We start from the raw sequence: 18,888 nt of genomic DNA on the forward strand, positions 1-18,888 counted from the left end.
CCTTTCTATGATTTCCTTCTGTACAGTCAGTGAACATTTTAGTGTTTATAACTACCACAATAAAAATCATATGTCCTTTTATCTGAAAGCAGGTAACTCAGGATAATGGTTGCAGAAAGGTGACAGAAAATTAAGGAAACTTATATGAGGTGTCCAGATCAGATTCAGGTCTTGGGACACTGACTAATATTCAGCTTTTGTTCCTTTTGACAGCAAAGCTCTGCTTTCAGGGCATGCAAAACTTTCCATGGATTTGAAATACAATTCAAACTGCTATCTGACTTCCAACTGCTCAGAAACTCTTCCAGTCTCCAGCCACCAGGGCAAGGTTATTGTAATATCATATTCAGCAAGATGTTGCTACCTGTGTATATTTTATTGCAAACAAGTTCATAAACCCTTAACATGATTTAGATACTACACTGGACATGCTTCTGCATTATCAAAACGTGAACTTGCTAGTCTCCTCTAGGATGGCATGGAAAACTATAAGGTATCTTGGGAAAGGCAGGTGGATATTACAGCTTTATTGAAATAAGATAGAGCTGCATATGTGGGGGAGAAGTATGTTTTGATAAGATTACAGCCTGCTTTGTTAAAAAAAATAAGGCGAGGAGGGGGGAGAGAAAGGAAAAAGGAGTGAGAGATAAAAGACAGAGAAGGGGGGAGGGAGAGAGAGAGGAGAGAGCAGAAAGAGCGAGAGAGAGCAGCTAGTTCTCTTAGCAGCTCTAGTTATTTTTTTGTGATGCTGCACCTCCATTTCTGTGGTAAGCTTATTGCTGTTCCTATGAATTGTATAAATGTGAAAAAGGCAAGAAAGAATATAATATCCCTTAATTGAAATAAAATAATCTATCCACTGTAGAAGTTCTCATTCTGGAATGTGTTAAACACTTATGAATCCCTATGAATTTAATGGAAATTACAGATTGACACTTCCAAGATTATAAAATAATGGCAAATACCAAACACTCCTAAACTGTAATAAAAACAATAGGAGCATAAGCCGATATTGCTGATGAGCAGAATGTGCTATTCATTGTCATTCATGTCTAGTTAAAAGGGAGAAAATAAACTATTATTAAAGGAAGAGGCAAAACTCTCTCAACCTTCTGCTTTTGTGTGCTTGCTAGTCAATAGATTAAGAAATAATTACCTTAAAAGAAGTATATTCTCTTGAGAGCTTATAGCAAAATGAACACTGAGGTAATGAGTAATAATTGGCATTCAGTTCCTGAAGTATTCATTTGGGCCTCGTACTCAAAATTAGATCTCATTGTGAAAGAAAAATGAAGAATAAAATATTGGTGAAAATCCTTTGAGGAATTTAAGCCCAGGTAATCTTTATTATGTTTTTTTGCATAATAAACAAACTACTTATTCTATGTTAAATGACAAATATGGAGCATGTAGGAAATAAGTTTCTAAGTATATTTTTTTTGAATAGATGCCTATTGTAAATAATACAAATTAATATAAACACCATCAGAAAAATCTAGTGCTATTATGCAATTTTCATTGTTCAAGTTTTTGACATTGAAATGAAGTGCACACACCTTTTTTCAGTAGAATACAACCCTTAATATAAAATAATATAGGCCTTAATATATCAGCTTAGGATGCCATAGTCCTACAGTGGGTGCCACAGGGTGCAGCAAGTATATCGTATCCTGAAAGAAAGACAAAGCTTTGCTGTGTCATGGCTGCCCTACAACCATTCGGCTCCATCCTCTACCATCACAGACCCACCACATTAGCAACTCACTGATGTGACGCTACTGAGCATTCAGCACACTGGCCAAACGCCCCAAAGAGCTGAGGAAAGAGTTCTTTACAAACCTCATTTCTGTACTCCAGCTTTATTCACATCTTACCTATATCTGTTTATCAGAGACAAACAATCAGAGGTGACCTAACACAGACTGCAGGCAGGATTTCAGAACGCTCTGACAATGCTATGTGAATAATTGTAGAAAGATATGAGAAGAGCGAAGGAAAGGATGTCTCAGCCCTGGGGGACAATCCTTCCCAACACACCTGCTGTGGACTTCTCATTGCTTTTGTTAAGAGTTCGGAGTACGGAACAAAACTGGAGAAGGCCCTCCTGTGTACATGAGAGAGCTTGTCTAACCTGATGAGACTTACCTTTTGAATATTAATCTGCTATTATTTCTATCTGATATAACTTACATATAGTTGAAAGAGGAGCAATATTGCTAAAATTATGTTTCAAACAAAGACTGGCTTTACTTTCTCGAGTTAACGTGGCAGGCCCCTCAATTTGGAGGATTATTTTCAAGAAGGGTGTTAGTTTTGGGAGTTGTTATAGAGCAGGGTAGCCAAACAGGTGCCTCACGTAAGTACTCTACAGACAGTTTACCAGTTAATTCACTTTCCAGCCCTCTCATGTATTCATTATTTCACATATGGCATACTGCTTTGCAACACCAAATGTCAGGTTATGTTAGGTTACCTGTGGGGGTGAGCACTTATGCGGGACAATATCAAGAGAAGAGCAGAGCCCTGGAGGTGTCCTGTGCAAGGCTCAATTACGGGTGGCCCCACAATGGTGGTACCGGAGGACTAGGGTTCCCTTTGTGGCCTTATGCATCAGAAGTGCTCACAGATCCAGCTGATCACAGTAGTATTTGACTAGTACATCACAAGTATGAATGTGGTGCTTGCTATCTGAGGGATATTTGATGTCTGTGCTGGCTGCCTTTACAATCTTGCTGGTGGTTCGCAGATGTTGGGGAATAGAGAGTCACATATATCCAAAGCAGAAGTTGGGGTGCAGATTCGTGCAGGCTGAGGATATAGCTTGCTCAGAGAACTGGTATTGTGCTAGTGGATATAGCTTGCATGCAGCTTAGAGCAGAGAAAGGGGAAGAGGACTAGGGTTTTAGCTTGGAAACGTGGATTTGGTAGGAGGATAGCAACTGCCTCCCGGTTTAGGGAAATGCAGATGTTGAATGGTCAGGTGACGTGCAGCATATATCTCTCTTAGCAATAGACCATCTGGAACATGTTTTTTAGGGTAGAAATTTGACTTCTTCAGTTTTAGAATGTAATGTGAATTTCTCCTAGAAAATGACACCAACGCCACTTCTTTCAAGTGAATACATTGCTCCCATAATCTATTTTTCCTTTGATGCTCTATTTCTCCATACTCAGTCAGGCAGACCACTGGGTAACTAATCATTTCATGTACTCTGTGTCACCTAGCCCCACCCTTCTACTTGCTTGCCCCATCTGTGTGATTGCTGTTTTTTCTTTAATTTAGGTTCTTAGCATATTTCAATATGAATTTAAAAGGATTTGTGTGTGTCTAATATTTCAACAATCAGGGCTATTTAATTTTACTGTATATCTCCAAATAAGTGGATTAAGTACAACAAAGGCATTAGAAGGAAGACAGCAAGAGAACAACATAAAAGATTGAATTAAGGCAGTGGGAGGACAAGACTACAAAATTGTCAGCTGGTACTGATAATATGAAATACGTGCACACTGCACTGACTGGGATCACTACATATGTACCGCCACATAAGAAAAATGCCTGCACGCTCTTTTTTGTCCACCCACTTAAAAGAGCTGAATTAATTATTATGTACCATGAACAGCTTGCTTGCACAAGCCTGTTACATCACTACCACACAACGTTTAATTTTACTGATTATTCACAAGAGCTGTTGGATCACCCTTTGAACAAGACACGAGCCTGCATAATATGACAGGTAGATAACGTAACACCAATAGATAGCGTTATTGCGCCCTGTGTATTCCATGGCTTCTTTAAGGACATCGGCAAGCCTCAGTGATTATCAGTTGTTGCCAAAACTACAAATATTACTACTGTATCCTTCAGAATATTAATTCAGTCCTTTAGGCTGAAATGATAACTAGACTTTTTGGAAAAAAAAGAACAGATAAAGATAGCTAAGATTTTAAGTCTAGTCAGCAAAAATCATCAAAACAGCAGAAGAAATTCTTGACTTTCTGTTTTTTTTTTGACAGTTCTAAATCTCAATAAGTATGCCAGGGCTTGGAGCTGATGGTTGTCATATCACAGTTAAGAAGAGCAAATGTATTAGTAGCTCACAGCTTGTTAAGGTTGTTGTAAATATGCAAAAATAAATTATCAGTAATAAAATGAGGCATGAAAGCTTGTTCAGCTATAAACTTTCAGTTAGCCTCCTGCTTGTGACTGCTATTTTCACAAACAGCAGAACAATAAGTCGAAATTGTGCTCTTAACTTGCAAGTGTAACCACTGGTTCCATGATGCCTACAGTCTATGACAAATAAATTGCAACTCTATCTATAAATTGTACTTAAATTTTTAATATTTGTTCTACAGGGATCTGGAAGAGTCAGCTAGCTTTTCACTTCCAGCTTGAGTGATTTCAAATGTCACTGTCTCCTGATAAATCTGGAACACTTGTAAATGTTGCATTGGCAGATGCAAACTTTGTTAATGCACAAGAAATTAATCTGAAAAGTTGTTCCAAAGATGCTTGTCTAGGAGTAGCAAACCAAATTAATCTCTTCCAGTAAATATTAACATAAATTTCAAACAGCAGTCATACTGTCTGATACTGTCACACAGGCAAAGTCTTAACTTTTATCTACCATCACCTTATGAACCACTATCAAGCTCTCAAGATGTTCAAAAGTTAACTATCAGATATCAGTAACAAAAGACCCAAGTTAATAGAAACACAGAAGGGTTTGAGTGCTAGATTACGGTTTATTGATGCTAGAGATAAATGTTACTCTGGAGAGACAACTTTGTTTGTACTCTCTTTAATTTGCCATATCTCTCGACAGTACTAATAGCATTACGTCCTATGAATACAGTGAAATCGAAAACAAAAGCATCTCAATTGCTGACATGTCCTTGACCACTTTGAAGAAGTTTTAAAGAGAATAGGATTTGCTGCAGAACATGCTGAAGAGTCTAGTTGCAAAAGCATACGACGATGTATTACCATACCTCTGTGAAAGTGTTGAGGCCTGAAGTCAGCAAACAAAGAAAACTGTATGCACTAAGATAAATATGTAAGGTTCTCAAGTTATATGCCTAGCACACAGGAGACGTATGAGACAAAATTTAGTTGAAGCTTTGTTATGGCTCACAATAATCAAGGACTCCATGATTTCTCTTACTGGATCATTCCACTGAACGTTATGATATAGCAGTATAAGCAGAACACAAAGACCTGTCTTCGCTCTTCGGTCTTATATTCTTCCGTATAAAAATTCTTTTCATAAGGTCAGTCACACTATTTTGTTTCAAAATAGTAGGAAGATAGGTAGAAGAGAAAAAAAATCTGAGTCTCTTTTCTTCATTCTCTCCTTGATGAAATATTTGAGACCAAGTTAGTAAAAGAGGAAATGTAGTGAAGAAAGAGAAATAAGCTCTCTTTACTTTTTCAGTGTGAATGAATTGCAAAAATATAATACCCTCTTCCACAGAGTAAAAAAGGAAAGGATTAAAAACTGAAAGGGAAAAGAAAATGCTCATAGGGCTTAATTAAAAAAATCTTACCTTCCAGGTAATTACTCCTTAGCTGGGGCAGGTAAATTACCAGTATCATCCTAGGAGTATTAATCTTGGTTAAAAAGAAGAGAAAAAAAAAACCCTAAACGTTGAAAATTTAGTATATATGCCATGTAGACTAAGAATACTTACTATTATTAAGATTACTTGTCACTTCTCAGTACAGAATCATGCATTCAGGTAGATAAGCTATGTATAACTTTGCTGAATTTGGAATGTTTCGACTGATATTTACCGTAGTAACCTTCTGCAAAAGATTACTTTTGCAAATAAAGTTTCATCCAAAACAGTTTAATCATTCCTGACATGATGTAAGGTGAAAATCTATTATTTTGCCTACATTGAAAACCTCTCATGACATTTGTTTTGAGAAACACTAGCATCCTCAGGTGTCTCAGGGAGACTCTGAAATTTGGCAGGGGTACGAGATTCACATTCAGCAGGTTGTTTTTTTACTATTCCTGTGAAATCTATCTGCATTATTAATTGGGAAATATAGTTACCTAAGATATAATTTTCACTGAGTATGCTCCAGCTTCAGACTTCAACTACGTAGAAATTAAAGGTGTATGAACGTGGAGCAGGGAAATGCTATACCCTTCCATTTTGCAAGCAAATAATTGAATTTCTTTTTCAGTCACTGTTTGTGTACCTAACACTAACTTAATTTAGGCAGTATTCACCAGCACTGCTTATGAGAACTTTATGTGGGACTATGCCAAAGCCAAGATAGGTCATAACTATTGTTTCTCTCCAGCACATTTATCCTGTCAAAAAATGGAAAGGGGGGCAATTTTGATATATCTCTTCCCAACAATCTCTCCTGTTCTCTTGAATATTACCCATCAACTTGGACTTCTCAATGACTTCTACCAGCTTCTACATACTGCCAAAATGAACATTAAAAATATTTTAACCACCTATCTTCCATATTCTGGCTTGTGTGTATAACCCCATCAAAAAAATGTGAATAGGCAGCTCTAGCTCAAAGAATTCAATCTCTTTATTCAAGGAAAACAGTCTTCCATAATCCTTATAAACTCCATGCTAATGTCATGGGCCAAAAATCCTTCATAACTAAGCACGATCTCCCTCCTTTCAAAACAACCACAGAAGTACTATTTCATAAAGATCAATTTATACACTAAGTTGCAAACATAAAGGTTTTTCAGTATTTTTTTAAAAAAGGTTTGATTTCCTACAGAAATGATGAAATCACATATGTGTGCATGTGTGCAATTTTTACTTCATGTGTCAAAGGGGCGGATACCTCGAAGAAACTGAACTTGCGGAGCACGCACAAGTTGCTGGCTAGCGTTGCCAGGTCCTGTTACCACCGCACACTGAGGCAAAGGCAAGGGAGAGCATCGTCCTTTCCCGTCCTGACCAGCAGGTGGGGGCAGCTGTCCCCGGCCACCCATCAAACGAGGATCATCTAACCAGTTAATACACGTATATCTCCAAACCAGCTGAAAAAAACTGCTTTCTATTTTCCCATTGTCAGGCTGGATAAAAATGTGGTGTGATCTGGGAGTAGGATAGATGCATTGCATTAACTTTCGGGGGATTTCGAGGATTTAGGGTGGAGGCATTACTGGAAGTATTACAGGTACAGTAAATTTGGGGAAGTACTGAAGTGGGAAACTATGAGGGGAAGTTATAGGGAATATGATGCACCTGAAGGAGACACAAATGTTAGGAATCTTGGCCTTATTAGTTCCTTTGAGCAGAAAATCATTTATTTTAAAAGGAAAAATGTTTTTTCTTCATCTAAACAGAAGTGTACAGTAAGAAGCACTTTGCGTAAAATTTACAGAAGAAGAAAAATAACCTCTATAGCTAGTCATCAAGATGCATCAAATGTGATTCCCCCCACCCAAGAATTTATAAGCATATAAAATTAGACTTAATCAGGTAAATTCTTTTGCAGATTAACTCTCCTATTTACTGTCAAGTGAACAGGCTAAGTTATCTATATCAAGCTTTATTTCACATGCAGTGGCTCATTTACTCAGGAGAAACAAAACTTCTGCTATTTGACGGCATCTCCTGTTTCTCATTATTGGCTGCACTTCACCCTATAGCACCACTTGCCTCTATGAAATCTTTCTTTCAGTACCATAAGCTGAGGTAGATATTGTACAACACTGTGGGTATAGTTGCTGTTTATTTCCTGACTACTCTAATTCTGAAGTCTAAGAAATAGTATCGTTTACAGCTATGGTAGGCATACGCCAAATCCGGAGTGGGGAGGCTACACAGCTTTATCCCCAGTCCCATTTAATGCAATATCCTTATGGGTACACTGCACTGTGCAGAGCCAGTGGTGAAAGGTACAGTTACCGAAATCTTGATAAATACTCATCTACATAGCATCCCTCTGCCATTTAATGAGCTTTCCTTGGGTTGTTTGAACATTTACAATGACATGAACATTTAGGTATAAATCTAGTTATCAGTTTGTATGAGCCAACATACCTCATAACCATATATCACCTCCCATCTGATAATTTCAAGGTACCATACAAACATTCAGAAAAATTTTGCCAATTACAGATGTATTTTCTTTAGAGTTATGCAAAGGAATCCTATTGAATGTTTTAATAAATCTGTACTCCTGGACCAAAATTGCTGAAAAATTATTATTAGAGTTCATTTTAATCTTTATTTTACAAATAATAAGATAATCAAATTTTCATAAAAATAAAATTTATAACTTTTCTAACTAGAAAGTAAAACTTAAGTTAAAACAATTAAAAACATAACTATAATGAATGGAAAATATAAGGTTTTTAAAAACAATCTTATTATCACAAGAGTAAAAGGAATGATTCAATATTAAAGCAATAGAAGGGAGTCTTAGCCAATTGTCACACACGGGTTATCTAACCATTCAGTACATGGACTGAAGGACTGATATTCAGGTTTGTGCACTACTAGTACAATCTTCCTATCTGACCTTGAACAAGTTACTGGAACTCTGTGCAATAAGTGATCAAGTATAGCACAATGATAGTAGTCCTTTTCTCTTTCCGAGGAGTACTATGAGGATGACTTGGAAATGATCTTCTCCTACGGTCAAGTTACTATGGTACTCTTTTACCGTAGATTTTATCTTTTGCAGCAGAGCCAAATAATAACTTAGGTTAAGTTTGCTGATGAAATGACAAAAATTTTCATGAAAAGGAGACACCACAAAATACTAACTTTTAAATCAAAAAGCAGTTTTCCTCTGGAAAAAGAGTTCAGGCAAACCTTACCATTATATCTATACAAAACTGATAGAAAATAGAATCACATAATCACACATTCTGGAATGGTTTACTAAGACAGATATAGAAAGGAAGACATACTGCATTTGTTGTATCTTTATGATAAACAAAAAAGGTCAGAGATTTTCTTCTTATAATTTTTTTTTAAATATTACAAACAACAGCTAATATCTGTTCTGCTTTTGTGTATGGTCACTAGAGCAAATTACTAGCTTGCAAGTGACTTAACTACGAAACCACAGGAAAGAATATTTGGGAATATTCATAGGTCTTAAGATTTTTTATTTGCTTGTTTTCACTGACTTTTGGTTCACCAGATCCCAGCTGAACCTCACTTAGCTTCCGCTCCTTTATCATATCACATAAAGTTCTTCCTATTCCTTTCAAAACTTGGTCAGTAAACATTTCCCTTTTTGTGTCCGCACATTTTCTTGGATCATTCTCCCAGCTTCTTTACTCTTTAGAGGTCTCAGCCCTGTTATTTCATTATCTAAGTTTTATTCCATCCCCTACACTACACACACAACAGCATCAAACTGGGGATCACAGAATCTGGGCCCAGATGCAGGTGTTAAAGCCAAACCTACAGATAATGATTCAAATTGGAATTATGAACTAGAAACTGCTGAAATTCAGTCGGCAATATGAATTCTAGATTTCACAACTTTCTCTGATATTTTCTAGAAGAAAACAAACAAACAAACAAACAAAAGCCCCAATAGATACTAGAAATACCTCACATATAGTAGTGCCTGTATGCCATCACGGCTTAATACCAGATCCTACACAGCACTGAGCAGTCTTAACTCACAGCAGAACCAACAGATTTCAGGACAGTCTTGGTCTCTTAGAAGATTATTTCCCTTTCTAAGCTAACGAATGCCACATCATATTTTATTTTATCAGTAATTCTTAAGCATATATTTATATAACTAAAAATTTGTCTACTACAAAGCAGCTTTAAAAATACATTTTGCATTTAAATAATTTTCTTTTCCATTATCGTTTTTAAAATTAGTTTTTCGATGTTATATCTGTTACAGATTTTCTACACAACTTTACAGAAATAATCTTTCTAAAATAATAAAACACCATTCATCATAATGCAATGCAGTAAGAGACTTGTATAAATAGTGTAACAAATCTGTAGACACCACACCACTTTTATTTGTTGTGGAGTTTCTAGAGAATAGACAAAAAAGATAAACCATGATTTGCAGTTCACCATATGTATGTGCAGCAGGAGATGGACATTTTTTGCCTTGATAGTAATTCCGTTTCATTTGTTACCAAACTGAGAAAGAACATGCCAGCTACCTTTGTCTCAATTTGTTTGGTGTCTAGATTCTGAAAAAGCAGCTTTACTCTTGTTTTCCCATCATCTGAAGATCCTTTGAGCTGAGAGAATTTAAACTTCCACAGCACATTCTAAAGAGAGAGAAATTTGATTAAGGACTGTTGCACACTCTCACCCAGAACGACAGAAAACTGATAGACGTTTACATATTAAAATAAAGCTTGAAGGTGGCAAATGTAGTGCATGATAACAGGCTGGTGGTAGAGCAAAAAAAATAATGGTTCTCCATCATATAGGATAGTAAAATATATAGTATTAATATTCACTAATCAATTATCTAGAAATTCTCTGATATGTAAATATTTCACTTGTGTATGTGAAATAATACCAACATCAATGGCAAAAGCTTACTTCTAGAACGATCCATGAGGATATTTGTATCACTCTCTGTATGAACACAATTCCATACAATATCTTAATGTCTCATATTTTAGCTGGCTCATCTGCATAGCATAGGTAGTAATATCTTATACAGATGTTCCAAAGCTGAATTCACTGACGTCTGTAAAGTAGTTTGAAACATGCTATGGAAACATGAAATTGTTATTTTTTAATGTGGTCTTGCAAACGACAAGAAATACTTTCTGTTGTTATGCAGTTGTTTGCAAACATACGAGAATTCCAGGGTATGTTCAAACCTGGCTCTCTTATGGCTTTACACACATGGTCTTACTACTAGGCAAATCCTAGATCAAAAGGATGTTTTAACAGTTATAAAGCTATTTTTCAAAAACAAACACTGGGAAATTATTTTTGAAAACAATTTCATTTTCTGTCTTTATTTGAATGTTTTCTATTCACATAAGTCTAAAAAAACAAACTAACAACTTGCATCCAGATTTCCTGCTGATATTTCCTCAATGTCCCATTATGTTAATGAAAATTCAATGCACATGTTGAGATGTGAATCAGTCCCTGGACACTGCTGAGGAAACATGATTTAAATGCTTCGAAAGCGATTTCAAAAGCACACATAAAACAGGCAGAAAAAATTTTGCTACGTTCCATTTTTCACTATGCCTTACTGCAAAATATTCTTCTTATATAGACCACCACTATACCTTCACTTGAAAGTGGCAGACTTTCTCCCTGTTAATTTGTCCAATATTCTGTAGAGAACACTGATTGGATTTGGGGTAGAACAGCCGCTCTGAGTCACGTGCAATTGCAGAAAGAAGGAACGTCAGTCCTTTCTAAGTGAGTTGAGACTATTTCTACTATCTGATAAGGTTGATATTCTGGGGAATTTTGAACTACTCTCCGTAAATTAGACTACCGCCACATATAGTTGGCAAATTCAATAAAGAATGTGCTGGCTTAATCCTACTTTTGAACATAGTTACCTTGGAAGAGAGTAGGAGCCCTGCTTCCCTCAAATTAATAGTTTGGGAAGTTATTTCTTCACGTTGTTGCTATTACACTATATGCCTTGATGCTAGTGATGATGATTAAATATTCACTCTTAACGTCACACATGTTAATTGTGATTGAAACCCCACCATTCTGCATGATACAGCAATGTAGAAAAGAAGAATATCTGTTTGAGAGATGATTAAAATGAGAAAGGTAACAATGTTGGGATATTACAGTTTCTCTCATTGGCCAATAATTTTATCTTTATAGTGGATATTGCACCACTTGAACAAATGTCAACTGATAAACATGGCAATGTATATCTAGCGTGAGGAAAACCTCATGAATTTAAGCTATTCGGTTATGCTTTTTACAATCCTACTAATACTTTGTAACGCCCTATAGAAAAAAAAAAAAGTCTTACAGGAGGCAAAAAAAGCTTGATTCCATCTCCTGGTTCCCAGCAGACACAAACGCAGTTGGCGTTTTAATTTAAAAGATGAAAAAAATCAACTATACTACTGCATTGTGATAGTACTTAAATTTTACGTTCATAAATAGAGTTTAACTGGGTCCAGAGGGCCTAATTAGACCACCTGAAAGACATTCAAAGCTTTAACGGGTTTGGATCTAAATAGAATAGGTGAATGTTCTATACAGTGTAACTGCTAAGGATGGAGAGGAAACAAGAACCTAGGAACAATTTAGCAATAAAGTGCATTGCTGGAGTGATCATCTCTCCCAGCAGTTGACACTATGTGAAAAACAGAAGTAGATGGCTCTGGAAGGTGGAAGAAAGTGCACACTTTGGGATCTCTTTATTTTAGGTGAGCTGCTGGAGGCACAGAATAGGTGAACCAATTAAGCCAGCTAGGTACAAGAAAGCCTCTATGATCACATACAAAGCAGCTGCAGGTGATAAGAGTAGCTCTGTGATAGGTCCAAAATGGCAAAAGCTGAATGAGTTAAAGTTGTGATAACCCTGGAAGAGTCAACTCCAGCTAACAATTACGGGCAGTAAGAATGAACTGTGCAAGCTGCCTGTTACTGCCGCACTCAGAGGCTTGAGGATGCATAGGACATCTTCATCTCTCACACAAATGCACAATAAATGTGTATAGGTCTTTCAAATTTTTACATTTTAATCTAACCCTATTCTGTATGCTTCCTTTAGGTAAGCAACAAGGGTTGATCTAAATCCTCCTGATCACCGATAGTGAAGGTAGGCACTTTGGGTCAAAGTCCTACCCTTCCTATAAGTAAAATCTTCCTACTGAATGCAGTAGGAAAAGGATTTTAATTGTGGCTTATATTCTGATCAATAGACAAGTTTACAATCCTAAAAGTAGGAGTACATCCAAATAACCTACACATTTAAAAGAAACATTTTCTATACTTTAAGCCAATGAGATTGCATGTAGCTTTAGGTATGGAAAGTAAAATATGATATGCAGAGCACAATTTGAAAATGCAGTATCACCTTAAGGCAGAGAAAAGTATGCAAATGTATTTCTTGGGATTTTATCCTTCTTAATGGGATAGCACATGCAATGTAAAGTCTAAGTTTTCAGACATCAGTGGTCTTGGTAATTGTTTTGCTGTACAAATATTTCAAGAAATATGCATTTTAGGTGACAAAAACCCCCACTAGATTCTTGGTCAATATTTGAAAATGTAGTATATTTAAAATATACTAAAATATTTAAAATAGTAGAATTGTAGATATTGTTTGGAAGTTGTTATATGCCATGAACCATCCTTCTTAGATGCAGTCAATCTGTTTTGCAGGATAAGTGAATTTAATTATATGGATTATGACTGAAGAACATTGGCTGTGGCTCTGTTTAGTACAGACATAGCCTAACTTTCTTATAATGGAAGAATAATTAATTTTACCTTACATCTGTGGCTTCAGAACAAACTGATTCAGGTGCCATTTTCTTTTTTTTTCATGACTGGTAATCTTTATAAAATCTTGAAGTATTATAGAAACTAAGAAATCAAATTCTGTGCTAAATAGTAACTCTCTTCACATGCTAGAGTACAAATAGATTATCCCTTTCTAGTCTCAACCTGGCAGCTTTTCAGTGGTGCCATATAAATAAAAATTGCAGTATATTGGAGGAAAAAATACTACACATAAATGGAAAAAAAAGTACAATTATTTTATTATTCCTGAAATTATCAGTAAAGTAGAGTTATGTTTTCTGCTCCTTTTCCTCTTACCTTTGTTTTACTGTCAAAACAGGTAAATCCAAGAGCAAAGTCAACTGTGAAACACAGGGTATCCCCTTGCCAACTGCACACATATGTTTTAGACTGGGAAAAAAGCATGAATTTTGAGAGAACAGCCATCAGTTTCATTTAACATAGAAAAATAATGTTGTATATACATTTTGAGCATGAGAAGACACTCAACTGGTAATAGTACTATTGCTTTATATTATTGCATCTTAAATTAATAACAGCTTTTGTCATCAATGCAATGTCAGATCTGTTAGCTAGAGATTAATCGGAAGTCTTTTTTACATGTGTTCGTATTCCACAAAAAAAAAAAAAAAAAACACGTTCTTGGAAACCATCCTTTATAAAATGCAACATAGAACAAGCAATGCCAAACCTGACCATTTCAAAACTTTGAGAAAGCTGCTTATATCTGACCTACTAGTAGTTCAGCGCATCGTTTCCAACAAATGTACAGGTAACACTGTCTAAATATTTGGTGACTATAATCCATTTATGAAAGAACTGTCTGTTTACTTCAGACATTGAAGATATCCTTTTTGCAACATTTTCTTGTGTAAACTTGAGTGACATTCCACTTCAGTATTGTTGATTAATGCCAGCTAATATAATTTAATAATTAGAGCTAACTAGCACTAATTAACTAGTACCGCTACTTTCTAGACAGCACTATATATACACCAACTGTTTGATCTCTTTTTAGGCTAAAAAAAAAAAGTTATATTTAAACTTCAGAAAAAGCTTTCCAAAAAAAGTAAATGAAAAATTTCCTTTACATGCTACTCTTTTTGTAAGAGTAGATAACTTGGATGTATGTTGTATTCTGAAAGTAAAAGAGAAAATTTCAGCTTGATTACACTGAAGTCAATGGCAAAAATGCCACTGACCTTCGTATCAGCAGAGGTAAAGTCCTGCCTTCAGCCTTTCCTCACCAAAGTTTACAAGCTATTTTTAAAATGCTTAATATACCCTCATGTTTTATGAAAAGTTTTTTTTTTCTCCAAGAGAGCATCACACTATCATCTCACACTTAGACACTTGTTAATTAGAATTTTTGTACCTGGATAGTTTCTTTCAATGCCTAAAAATAGTTTTAACACACGAATGGCCAGGAGGAGATTGAAAGCATTAATAAGCTAGTTTAAGTTATCCCAAGTTTTCCACTTATTTATTGTTTAAGATATATTCAGTATAATGCAAAACTTTAGTATTTAGTATTTATGAAGGTTTTCACTATTCAAAAATATTTAAAGTTATATCAACGTAAATATTTCTGAGTTACTGATATAACATTTTATATAGATTTTTGAAAGGGCTTGGAATGACTCTCATGTATTCACAGACTAGTATTATAATCAGTCAAACAATGACAGAATTGTAAATTATTTCTGAATAAATTATTTTACTCATTGGTGATTTCAGTGATTGATACTCAACTATAGCATCATTTAAATATCCCAAAATTTTATATAGCAATTAAAATGTGGCCTTAAGCACCAGTTATAACTTATTCTCCATTATTTTCCAATTAAAAAGGTTATACTAGCTGAGCTCTGACTCAGCAAAGCAGTTTTAAAAAATCATAGTAAATTAGATCCCCCAATGAGTAAGCATCTAACTACACAGCTACAAATGGTGAATACTAAAATGAAGTATTCACAAATAATTAAGCCTGAAGTATTTTATGAATATTCAATATCTGCAATTAATGGAAATGATTTAGAAATTATTTGCAAATAAATACTAAAGACAAGTAGAACATGTTGCATTTTCAGCATGATAAATAATGCAAATAGATGTAATCAAGATTTACACTTACAAAAGACTAATAGCTCTTTTAACAACAGATACAGGTTGGGTTTTGCCATATAAAGTGGAGATAACAACTGTTATTAAATTTAAAAGCCTGCTTATGGCATATGCTCAATGACTCAATCTCTTAAATGCCTCCATAAGATAGACTCCCATCCCCACTCATTCACACTGGTACAGACCTCTGTCCCCTACCATTCTTGACTTTGGCAATAAGCTTCCTTTACACTTGCAATTATGGAATCACCCCTCGGTATCTGCAGCAATAGTCTGCATGGAAGTTTAATATTAGCAATCTGGGATTAGGTTTCTTTTAATGCAATTTTGGAGAAAAAATTATAGTCAGTACTGCGTATTAGCCAGCTCTCTGAGGCGCCCAGCTTGAGAACTCATAGTTTAAGCAATAGAGAGGAAAATAATTGATTATTAAAAAAAAAAAAAAAACTTCCTTACTGTTTGGAAATGAGATTTTCTGGGCTAAAATGTAATACTGGCTAATACAAAACACTTGGGTATGTACAGGTAAATGAGGGTCTGCAAAGTCTCAGCCTTAAGATATGCATTAAAATATTTTTCCAACATACAGTAATACTCTAACACCCACATTAATTTACCTAAATGCATTTACACAGATATATACATATGAAAATTCAAAACAATTGCAAATGTGGTACAGTGACAAAGTTTGATTGGCACTGCTGCAGACTAGATTAAATATTTTTCCAGCTTTAATCTTGGTGGCTCTGAAAGGTAGTAGGCATGTAGATTCAGTTCACTCCTGATGAGATTCTTTAGCCAAAGTATTAAAAATTTAACTGTTAAAAGGAAGGAGTTATGCCTACACCACAGGCATAACAGAAAATTGTTGTATATTTCCTGGTTCAATTATTTAATGTTTTCAATGTCCTATGATAGTGAAATGATGTGTAGAATTATTATTTGTAATAAAAGATGATTACAAAAGTCATCTCTGTATTCATTCAGGTACCACTATCTCAATGCATATACCTTTAAGTCATGAAAATATCATTAAGATGACAATATAACTGGCTAAATGGAGGGAGAACTGTGTTTTGGACTCATGCATAAAAGGAATCTCTTATACATTAGACTTTCTGTGCAAGGAAATTCCTACCTGACTTAAGCAAATCACTGAAACAAAGCTGAGATGTTGTCTGTTCAAGAGCACCTGGGGACTATGATTCCTGGGGAAGAGTGAGGAGAAGGTTGGGTAGAGTACAGAGTTTCATACTGCAGGAGAAGTTGGGCAGAAGAAAGGGTCTTGGAACCGAAATTATGGGGAAGTAGGTGCTGTATCTATGGACAGGAAGTGAAGGAGAGGTTTCAGCCCTGTGACAACATCAGCTAGATAGCAAATCTTCACCCCCATCCGTGACACACTTTGCACATCCATCAAAGCACTATACTACAATTTACTAATGTTTGGCTGCTTGGGAAATTTGACACTTTTTTTTCCCTAGCTGCATCACCAAAGAGTCAGTTAGTATCTTCCATGATAAGTGCACACCTCCTGGTATTTGCAGGTGGTAATTAGCACTGAAAATGTGGGTCAGGTACCTCCTAATTGAGAAAAACAGAAATGCTCTTTTCATGGTTGTGTTCCATGAGTTTTTACATCAGGGAGGGGACTAGGAACAGGTTGCTTCAATTCCCTTAAACAAAGACCGATGTAGAATTCTGAGCAACAATCAGAAGAGCTTTTCCAAATATGCTTGACAGCACGCCAATTAATTTCAAAACCATTTTTTATTATCATCAGTATGACCATCTTTGCTTCAGAAGGAAGGAATGTACTTGTGAATAGATCTGCTAACCTAATGAGGAGGCCTTTAAACCTCGTTCGTGGGGTTTGGGTACCTAAGTCCAGGGGTAAGGAAGCTTTGAAAACAGAGAATGAATGTGTGAGAAAAGGCTACCGCAGGAACTTTCATATCTATTTAGAAAGGAGGGCATTCAACAGTATACCTCAGGTGCCCGTACAGCAATGAATGAAGCTTAGGAAATGAAAAAAAAAAAAAAAAAAGAATTATAAGTTTATGTGCAGTCAATGGATGTTTAGGAAGGAGAGGCAAGGAAGAAGAGGTCCTCCTCACTTTTGAGTTGCCCTTTATGAAAAGGGGACTTCTGATCAGAAGATTTCTGATTTCAACAGAGACATGTAGCTTTCCTGTGTTAAGTGAAGACACACACCTCTGGATGCTGCAAGGACTGTGAAGTCCAACTGCTTCTGAATAAATCTAGACAGGCAATTGATTTTGTGGCTACTGGAATATTAACTCATTGAAATGCTTTGGCTTGGGTGCCTAAATTTGCCTAAGTCCTGTCATAGGTGTGAAAGGTAGTACCTCTGGATTTTTTTCCAAGACATAATCTTTTAATGTTCCTCTGACTTTCTTGGATTGTTTTCTGACCAATAGACAAGGATTACATTTCCTTATATTTTTAGTAAAATTCTTTAAAATTATAATTACTAATTCTTCTGGTTTGGAGGCTACATACTGAGCTCATCATCAAAGATTCATCACAAAGAAATACCATTTTACATTGTCTTTAAAGAATCAGAGAGCTCACAGCTACCAGCTTTTTCTGTCAGTTTTGTATTTCCATAACCTAAGATACTGCTTGGCAAATAGAATTTCTAATGAACAAATGAGATTCAGTGATGTTGCTCACGTAAGAATAAAAAAATGCAGTGAGAAAAATGATATACTACAGGTTGATTTTAATGGAGTTGACCTCCTTAACTCTATTTACTGCTCTTGTCCCTAATGTTCCATCAGGCTTACAATTGCAAAAAATCAGCTGAAGCCTGGCTACAGTTTGGCTAATTCTTGTGCTGCATGAAGAAAAACTCACTTCTGCTTGAAATTACAGTTACTCCCTATGTGATTCATTCATAGGCAATATTCACTCATTCTGGCCTCAGCTATATTCTGTTGAGTAGGAATTTTAGTACTTTTTATCAAAGTGTAGCAAAAATTGCAGCTCTTTTGTTCTAAATGAAAACAAATTTGACATCTATGTTACTTTGCATGTTTACTTCCCCAAAAGCCCCTGGAAATAGACAATATTGCTATACTTTATTGCTTAAATTACACAGTCCCCTTGGTTCTCTGTTAACTACTTTATATGTATACATATATCTGTACTAAGATGTACTGTACTTATTTATTTCTGGTATATAAGAAAACATGCACTATTTTTCAATATACTCATGTTATACAGTTCCATACATATTTACTTTATAAGAATAAATAATAAAAAAAG

General features: G+C 35.5%; 1 protein-coding gene across 11 annotated transcripts in view; it reads right to left on the bottom strand.

The window, feature by feature from the left end:
• The window catches only part of SNTG2 (syntrophin gamma 2), a 285,354-nt gene that overhangs the window by 4,663 nt on the left and 261,803 nt on the right, over window positions 1-18,888 (bottom strand). For 8 of the 11 annotated variants that reach the window (XM_068937274.1, XM_068937273.1, XM_068937268.1 and 5 more), the window contains 2 exons: window positions 13,771-13,863; window positions 10,152-10,262 (listed from right to left, as the gene is read on the bottom strand). In XM_068937274.1, the coding sequence (XP_068793375.1) occupies window positions 10,152-10,262; window positions 13,771-13,863 (204 nt within the window). Of the gene's footprint in view, window positions 1-6,526; window positions 10,263-13,770; window positions 13,864-18,888 lie in introns of those variants that run through there. The other 3 variants (XM_068937275.1, XM_068937272.1, XM_068937269.1) reach the window with 1 other exon arrangement.

This window comes from Struthio camelus, chromosome 3 (genome assembly GCF_040807025.1).
Source record: "Struthio camelus isolate bStrCam1 chromosome 3, bStrCam1.hap1, whole genome shotgun sequence".
NCBI lineage: Eukaryota > Metazoa > Chordata > Aves > Struthioniformes > Struthionidae > Struthio > Struthio camelus.